The sequence below is a fragment of the Haplochromis burtoni genome, unplaced genomic scaffold (genome assembly GCF_018398535.1).
Source record: "Haplochromis burtoni strain Fernald_Lab_line unplaced genomic scaffold, NCSU_Asbu1 Contig_899, whole genome shotgun sequence".
Taxonomy (NCBI): domain Eukaryota; kingdom Metazoa; phylum Chordata; class Actinopteri; order Cichliformes; family Cichlidae; genus Haplochromis; species Haplochromis burtoni.
Genome location: NW_024583260.1, coordinates 968 through 10,349, shown reverse-complemented (window position 1 = coordinate 10,349; position 9,382 = coordinate 968). Strand labels below are relative to the sequence as shown.

Below are 9,382 nucleotides of genomic sequence, written 5' to 3'. Positions count from 1 at the left end.
CCCCCTTTAGTCTAATAACATCCACATTTGCCAAAAAAAAGTTCAAATTTGAAACAATGGTCCAGAGAAGATTGCTTTGCATGATGGAGCTTTAACCTGGATTTGGACACATGATCTGTAACTGTGAACAGTTTTTAATTTGTTAAAATCTAAAACCAGTCTGTCCTATATCCCGTCTCTGCTGGGATTCTGTTCTGCCGTCACTGGTAAGTGTGAGTATCATCATCTAGAAACTGAATGTCTTCTTATGGCAACTTGCGCTGATACTGAATAAGGCCCCACAGTTCACCCTGCATACCAGGCCAAACATCAAGCTATGAATATAAAAGCTTGTTAAGCACATGACTTTTCATAAAGCTGAACATCTTGGCAAACTCAAAACATCCTTGAGATGTTTGTATGAGACATTTTAAGATGAGCCTCTACCTTAAAAGTCAAATCAGAGAAATAAATGTACAAAAGTCAGAACCAACATAAGCTTTACTGTAGACTTCAAATGAAAGTTACAAGAAATATGAGGCAGAAGAAATAAAACTGCACAGAGTGTTAATGATCTGAGGTCTGAGTGTCTCTGGTATGCTTGATTATTGCCATGGTAATGGGCTTGGAGACACGTTGGTTGCCAAGGACAGCAGCAGGGTGAGTATCCAGCTGCTCGGACATAACGGGAACCTGGCTGAAGTGGCGTCGAGCTTGTGCGTGTTTGCGTTCGATCTCGTGGATTAACGTTGTGTCGTATGTCTGAACACACAAACACACACAGGCTTAGAGAATTCATCAAGGGCAAGTCTATTTATACAGCACATTTCCAAACAGTCCCTGCTGCACAAAGTGCTTAACAATGTAAAACGCCACCACAACAAATAAAATGTAAAACAATCAAATGTACATCGGAAAGTATTAGAAAATGCGCAGAGTGCCTTCAATTACAGTGTAAATATGTAAGCTTTGTACAAAACTAAGAACAACATTCGAGCCAGAAACATGAGCAGGTGCTGCGCCAAAAACCATCCGTAACGGAACAAGTCAACAGCTCTGGTCTGATGGCTTCAGGCTCTGGACAATGTCAAACCGCAAAACGTGTAACAGGCACGCCGTCCATCGTGTCCATTTCACACTTTACCTCTCCAAAACATGAAATGGACACGTTTGCAGAAGTTGCATTACGAGCAGGGCGAGATAATATATAATATATTTAAAGCCAAGAAGTCGGTAATGAACAAAAAGTGCCAATAAGTACATTCCAAGGTCCTAAATCGTCAGAATCGATTAAGCTAGGGACTAATATGTATTTACATGTAAATGTGTTGCTGTCTGTTTAAATTTTCATGTTGGTTGGAAATAAAATATCTCCCTCTGTTGCTGTTACTGCAACTTACTGTAACTTCTGCATGCGTGAACACTTCACGTTTTGGACGGGCAAAGCGTGAAATGTAGACGGTGGACTGGACGTGGTAGCATTAAGGAGGTCGATTCAGAAGTGAAACAGAGTCAGAGTTCCTTCTAGTGGAAACTGAGAGAGGCGGTCCTAATGCGGACTTTCTCTCAACAAAAGATACATTGATATTGTTCAGACATGTACAGACCGTGTGGACGTCCTCCACCTCTAAGTGAGCTGAGGTCTCTTCTTTGGACAGCAGAATGCAGTTCCAGGGGCTCCAGTCCTTCTGACGATCCCACCGAACAAACACCAGGTTGTAGAGGTCGATGTTGGCGCTGAGGGCCGACCGGGACGCCCACACTGCTTCCACCAAGTACTGCATGTCTTGCACCTGAAACGATGAAGATGGCAGACTTCTGTAGACAAAAGAGTAAAATCAGTGGAGCTGTTCATTATACACAATGAAAGCAGTTCACCTTCAGCAGGAAGGGGATCTTAGCTTCTGCGTTGAGCCTCTGCTCGTCGGCTCTCAGCCTCATCAGGATGCTTTTGTAAAAGGTGAAGTCATGGCGAGATCTGGCTATGTTGTTGAGTCTGGCGCACTGGTGGCACTGGCGGTTCGGACTGCCGCTGGCCGACATAATGAAGCCCGTGAGGCGCAGGTAACGATGACAGTATTGGCAGAGTATCATGTCATTCTTCAGCTGGGAAGGATTCTGGGGAACCTGGGGCAGATTTTTAATTTTACATATGAAATCATATTTGAGATTGTGCCAAACACGTGAGATGAGGAGGGATGGTCGCTCACCTTCAGCAGCTTGGCCACCTCAGGGTTGAAAGCTGGAGTTTTGATGTACTGAAGTAACAGAGTACAGATCCTCTTCCTCAGGCCCTCCAACTTGGCTGATTTAACCCCTCGAGTCATCAGGTCTACCTCCCTGTCAACCAAATCCACGATGTCCCGGGTCAGCGCACACTCCTGCTCCTGTCCAATGAGCATGGAAGAAAGAAAACTTCAGCGCAACCGCACTGCTCATGTAAAACAGATATTTACGGTATTTTGATGTACGTACGTATCTCCAGGTCAGTAAAGCTGATGTGTCAAATTATGAACAGGGCAACACAAAGCACAGACTTTTATTCTGAAGGGCACTACTTGTCTGAGCTTCATATCGTATATTTGGCATTTTAAGTATTGTTTAAAGTTGATTTTGGTGACAGTAAATAGTTTTCTGTTGAATGTGTACACTCCTGTAATAGTCAAGGTTTTGGTTATGAAAAGGTTGTTTTATTCTAAAAATAACACTTTTGACCAAGAAGTGAAACTCATGAGATTCAGAGTGACACAGTGAAACATTCAAAGGGGAAAAAACTGAAGCTCCCAGAGGAATGAACCCAGTAACCTCTCACTGCGCAGGCAGTGGTCCTAACCACTGAGCCTCAGGACTCATTTATGCTATGAACCGTGCGCGACTCACTTTCACTTATCTTTGATAAAAACGTAACAGCGTGAGCAGCTGACCAACTGCTACAAGGCTGAAATGTTGTGTCTCAGTCTGACCTGTTTGTGCTCAGTGAGTCCCTGCTTTCCTGGCCCCTCCCCATGACTACGTTACTGAATAAGGCAAAAGGCCCCAAAATAATATAAATAATAACAGGACGACATCAGGGTACCGTTAGCTGTGAAAGAACTGTGTGCGTTTTACCTTGACAGTGTGTTTCAGTGTCATGAGGAAGTGGAGCCTCTGCTCCTGGCTGACGGTGGTCAGGCTGATGCTGTTGTACAGATCTCGCAGCTCTCGGGCTCTGATGGTGTTCTGAGTTTCAATCTCAATCAGACGACCATCCGCTGCTCGCCTTTGATGAGGAGACGCAGACTGGAGCAGATACAGCACAGCGTCAGTACCTGTGAGACCGAACGCTCCTCTGAAGTTTGCTCTGAACATCCCACAGTCACCCCAGCGTTTACGGAGAAACCAGAGACTGTATATAAAAGATGGCTGTAGCCACCAAGGTCTCACCCAAGTCCTGTTTTAAAGTTGAGTGTTTCTATGATCACCGTGTGGGTGGGGATCGGACTCGAAACTGAGGGACCCTCTATTTTCACAAACCATCCTACTTTGGCAAAACGTCCTACCGTAAGTAGTTTATGCACATTTCTGCTGTCACAGAGTAATTCCAGCAAATTTACGCAGGTATGACGGTTTGCCACTTCACGTTGCCCATCAGAGTATGATGTAGCCCATAATCATAAAGCCAGGACAGTTTGCCACTTCATTTTACCCATTAAAGTATGTTTCTAGCTCATATTCACAAGGGTAGGGCAGGTCGCCACTTAATTTCGTGTTGTGCGCATGTGTAGAAACAACGGGTAGGATGGTTTGTCAGGTAGGATGGATTCCCAGAACACCCTCCACTCTTGGACAGTCACTTAGGAAAGAGTGCAAGGTCTCTCCGATTCCAACAAGGATACGTTAAATAAAGACTGATCAGGAAAGTCTTTCCTAATCAAGTGAGCCAAACGAGTCATTTCTTTAAACTCCTGCAGAACTAAACTTTTTTTTACAAGCAGAGGAATCGCCCTCTGCTGGCCATCGGAAAGAATGCAAGATCAGGTTTTCAAACTTAGAAGCTATGCCTCATAACACATGTTAGTACAGCATAAAATATTAGATCTGTGGCCAAAAATTTGCTTTACATTATGTAACGAAAGCTGAGATTCTTCCGGCACACTTTTAGATTCTGGTTGCATCGATGATTCACAACGAACAACAAGCTTATTGTCACATTTGGTGTGAAACACCATAAGAAACCCAAACATTACTGACAGCATTAGAATCTCTTTGGAACATCGTGCTACGAAAGCATGTGATGAGAGTGCTTGTAAGTGTAGCAAGCAGCCTTGCACTGACTGAAGTGCCGTGAATAAGAATGAAACAGGCTCCACCTTGTATTAAACATCTTCTAACGAGCACCGCGACAAACTGAAGGTGCGTAAAATCCAAATCAAATTAAGATGATGTGCCTACACACTTAACCATGGTTCTCTTTTTGTGTTTACTGATGACTTTCATTTGCATATAAAAGATAAATTATGAAATTGGGTTGAGAGCTGGAGTAGAGTAGGTGGAGCGACCTCTGACCTTGTCCAGGAAGTTCCTGACAGCTTTGTCGTAGTTGTCGCTGTGAACGGCGATGTGATGGCGTCCGATAGCAGCAATGAGATCCATCTCCTGGTCCAGCAGCGCGCAGAGAGCTGCTTTCCTCTCAGCTCCTCGCAGGGACGAGCTGATCCTCTGCTCCTCCTCGTTCCTCCACTCTGAGACACACAAAGTTAAATACGTAACTGCTCTGCTGCATTCGCAGACATAAAGCGGGGAACTCCTCCTGCCCCTAAAGCCTACTCTCCAGAGCTTGGTACAGCAGGTTGAAGTCCTCCTGCCTCTTCGGATTCAGCCAGCGGTTTCGGCGGTCTCTCAGCTGCTCCTCTTTCTCCTCGTTCCTCCTCCTTTCCTGCATCTCCAGCCAGGCCAACCGCCGGGCTCGCTCCTTCCGCAGGTGGTCCACCGCCTGCTGGGCCAACCAGCGCCGAGCAAACGTCTGCAGACGGATCACCTGGGTGTGTGACGGGTCATATACTTAGTCCCACTAAATGTATTTTTTATATTTAGTGGGACTGAATTGACTGCGTATATGATAACTACACACACAAACTGCTCTTCATCTTCTGTGATGCAGAACGAGACTGAAGACATCGAAACCATTTCAAACACCAAAAATCTGAAAGTTCAAACACAGTGAATCCCCGAGATGACGAAGAAGAGCAAGACTTCACTGTGACACAGAGGGCCAGCAGCCTGAAGCCTCAGAAATCTGAGCATGTGTTCCCACCATAAAGCATGCTGAGCTCTAACAGCGCAGCATTGCTGGTCACATTTCTATTCAGAAGCCAAGGCAACACTGAATCATCACTCGCACTATGAAGCTCAAATGTGTTATTTCCTAGTTTTGATCTCTTCAGTTTTGTTCTACAGAGCTGGAAACAGCATGAAAGAGCAGGTGTGTCCAAACACTTGGTACAGCAGGTACTCAGAAACACTGCATTGCAACCACACGCTCAGTGTACACTCACAGCTCTCAGCCTCCGGTCGTGGTGCTCATCAGCAGTGGTGTATGTCCCTGGAGTCACCAACCTGTCGTTCATGCAGGAGACGTAGCAGCCGATGCCAGTCATCTGGGTGGAGGCATTGACTGGACACTGCTGAGCCTGAGACTTCAGCTCTACTGTCTGAAACAGAGAAAACAAACTAAATCAGGGGCCGACTGGCTTTAAGATCAACGTCTTTAAACATGTAGACAAAGTTAATACCAAAAAATGTGAAAGTTGTGTGAGGAGCTTCCGGCCTGCAGACAGTGACTTTGTTTTGTTTGACTCGGCTGGGTTTTGTTTCAATGTGGTTAATGGAAGGTTTTTAATAAATAATAAGATTACTGTAATGTTAATCTCATTGACATTTGGTGTAATAGTACTCGAGTAGTAACTAAAACTGAATTCAAACTGAAATTAAGTAAGTATTGACTGTGATGGGATAGATGAAAGGAATAAGAAAAGATCCCCTGTGAGGTAAAACTGACAGAAAGCTGCAGCACTGACCATATAAAACCTCGAGTGTGGAGAGTTTAAGAGATTTTAACCAAAAAAAGTAGATGAATGTTTAAATGAGCACATGAGCTGAGCGCTGTAATCCTCAGAGGCGTTTGTCTCTGTTGGTCCAGGGAGCTCATTACACTCGCTGCTTATCTCTAGAATTACATTGTTTAATTTGGACATGAAGTCTGGGCGTCCTGTGCCCATCTTTTTCATTATTTATGTAAAGACTTATTTAGTCCCAGTTTTGACTCTGATATAAACTGTGGTGCTTTTGAAGCTGTTTTCTGTACCTGTGTGTCGCGGCTGAAGACCGCCACTCCTCTATCAGGTCTCCTCTTGGGCAGCGTCTGGACTGCGGCGTGATGGTACTCCAGCCCCGTCAGCTGATGCCTGTAGCCACCGAGGAAGGCTTTCTGATGGCGTGGGCGCTCAATCTCCACCACCACCTCCTGAAGCACCCCCCCATCTGAGAGGCAAAGACGGCATATCTTTGTATGGAAATCTTTAGCTTGGCACCAGGATTAAACCAGGTCTGGCAAACTTGTTTAGCTAAAAGTCGGTTCAAATGAATGCGCGTCACATTATGAGGATTCTTTCTTATCCTTATCTTTACAGTGTTATTTCCTATGGAGTCTTGTAGTTTTATATAAATCAGATGTAACTCGTGATTTCTTAGTGCTTTCATGTCTAATGGAAGCACTTTGTGTATACGGACAGGTAGCAGCTTGTGTATTCGTACCTGCTTCAACTTGGACGGTGATAACATCGGGCATGCTGTCGTGCTCTAGGGGGCGAACAGGGCGGAGTGGGTGGAAGCTTGGGTCAGTGGAGCTCATTTCCATCCGGGTGGAGCTGTGAGGCCTGACGCCGAGCTCCATCAGACTCTTGTGTTCCTCCACCGCTCTGCCTAAAAACACACTGACCCGTTAATCTGTATCCACACAGGCAGCAGCTCGCAGCGACTTGGTGACCAAACATCATAGGAAATGAAAAAACACTCCTCTCAACTTGAAGGCAAATAACTGAAGCAACTACCAGTCAGGATACTAGTGACTGTCATATGGCAGGACAGTAAAGACTTTGTAGGGTTGTCTAGACAACTGACACCTATGTCCACTAGTCGTCATCTTCAAAGTGCGACTCTGTAGAAAAACTTGTGTAAGTAAGGCAAGTTTATTTGTATAGCACAATTCAACAACAAGGTGATTCAAAGTGCTTCACAGAGACATTAGAAACAAAAACAAATAAAAAGCATGATTTAAAATTGATTAAAACAAGCAAACAAACAAAACAAAACAGTATATAAAAATCAAATAGATAAAATCAGTAGTTAAATGTAAGTTTTGAAATTTAAGCTTAAAAGTGTGGATTTGGTGCTTTATTCAAATGCAGCTGAGAACAGGTGAGTCTTCAACCTGGATTTAAATAAACTGAGTGTTTCAGCTGATCTGAGGCTTTCTGGGAGTTTGTTCCAGATATAAGGAGCATAAAAGCTGAATGCAGCTTCTCCGTGTCTGGTTCTGACTCTGGGAACTGATAAAAAGCCGGATCCAGATGAGCTGAGGGATCTGGAAGGTTCATACTGGGTCAGGAGAAAGAAACGAACCGTCCAGAGAGATCTGAAGCACGTCTGCTGGGACTCGGAGCTCTGAGGCGAGGTGACGCTTCAGCTCGTGAATGCTGAGCTCGATAGCAAACGCCACCGTCATCACGTGGCCCTCCGGCACCAGCACCACCTTGACTGCAACCACACACAGAGACACAGAGGTGCTATCGAGTCTGGCCGTGCTCAGTCACAATCCAGACAAACAGCATTTCAGTATTTCTCCCCTCCAGTGCAATAAAACCTTTGATGTGAGTTGCGCCACACGAGTCTCTGCTGCTGTGAAAAAGGTCACATTCTCTTTATCCGAACACTGTCAGGAGCTCCAGCCCACCTGGACTCACCTGAAGCCGAGCTGCCGGACCTCACCTCCTCTCCTCCCGGCTCCTCCGCGGTGTCTCCGCCTGGCTCTGTGTTTGTTTCTTTCTGCTCTTGGTTTCCTCTTTGCGCCGACATGACAGATTTCAGTGACTGAACTAAACTACAGCTCCTGTTATGAATGAAAATGATACAAAAGCCTTTCAAACGTCAGGTTTGAAGACGGGGCGCGTTGCGCTTTTCTGTATTTAACGACATTATGCGTCAACCTGGAGCGAACTGCATTAACTGGTTTCCACGCAAAAGCAGTGTTTACATGTTGCTATAGCAACGACTAGCAGTCACTTCCTGTTGGAAGCAGAGTCAGAGGATTTTGTCCCTCTCATTGGCGCTTGTTTGGGTCAGATAAAAAAAGAGTACATCACAAACTTCACTGAAATGAAACCTCATTAAAATAAAAATCTGAAACTATTGTCTAAGAAAATGATCATTCACGTCAATCACAGACCACTAAAACGAATAGAATAGAATAGAATAGAATAGAATAGAATAATCTTTTAATTGTTTGGTTGTAACAGCAGGAGAAACCCCCCCGAACCAAACACATTTACAAACAAACAGCACACAGAACAGAAACAAACACAATGTATTACATATTTACATCATGGACAAGAGTTACCCAAACAGAGTACTGTACAGTTATTAAAGTTACATAAAGTTAAATACAGATAAGAGGTGAACCCAGGTTGTAGTGTGAATCAGTTGCAGCGCTGATGTAAACCTCTCTGATTGTTGGGAACAGTTCAGATTGTGCAGTATGAAGCTGCAGGGAGGAAGGACCTGCTGAATCACTTCTTCATCCATTGAGGACGCAGCAGTTTGTCACTGAAGGAGCTCTGTAGTTCAGCAACATTTACATGCATGGGGTGGGAGACTCTGTCCATCAGAGATGTTATTTTGGCCAGAGTCCTTCTGTCTCCCACCACCTGCACTGGGTCCATTCAGTGTGTAACACTGCCAAAACAATGCACCACTATGTAGTTTTAAAAACTGGCAGATAAACTGATGTCTGTCTGAATGGTGTTGAAACACCTTTGTAGATATTAGGGAAGTTTTCTGGCGAAAACCTGATTTTGTGAGGGCAGAAGGCATCCAGGTGAGATCTTACACACCTATAATGTGAGTCCTGGAAAAAGAAAGAAGAAAAGTAGTGAAATGCAGTCTGTATATCTGCTTAATGCAGCAGCTTCAACTAAACTTTAATCCCTGTTCTTAAACTCACCTATAATGTGAGATAGAAGCAAAAAGAGGTGCAGCAACATGTCTTTGGAGTTATTAAAGCCAGACAGACAGCACATGAACAATGTTCTTCCACTGCAGCACAATGACCAAATTTCAGTGGGCGGGGCCAGTTACATTTTGACATAAT

At 44.5% G+C, this 9,382-nt stretch overlaps 1 protein-coding gene across 2 annotated transcripts; it reads right to left on the bottom strand.

The window, feature by feature from the left end:
* Window positions 1-462: 462 nt before the first annotated feature.
* On the bottom strand, window positions 463-8,284 carry iqub (IQ motif and ubiquitin domain containing). Of its 2 annotated transcripts, none has more exons than XM_005951046.3 (12): window positions 7,980-8,284; window positions 7,639-7,773; window positions 6,772-6,939; window positions 6,323-6,498; window positions 5,514-5,669; window positions 4,786-4,996; window positions 4,525-4,700; window positions 3,088-3,258; window positions 2,190-2,366; window positions 1,858-2,106; window positions 1,587-1,772; window positions 463-741 (listed from the first exon to the last, which is right to left on the bottom strand). In XM_005951046.3, exons 1-12 carry the CDS (start codon window positions 8,089-8,091, stop codon window positions 547-549), a joined length of 2,112 nt encoding a protein of 703 aa, XP_005951108.1. In that variant the 5' UTR covers window positions 8,092-8,284; the 3' UTR covers window positions 463-546. The 2 variants fall into 2 exon arrangements, with proteins under 2 accessions (XP_005951108.1, XP_042071953.1); XM_042216019.1 differs by having other exon boundaries at window positions 4,786-4,981.
* Between the last annotated feature and the right edge of the window lie 1,098 nt (window positions 8,285-9,382).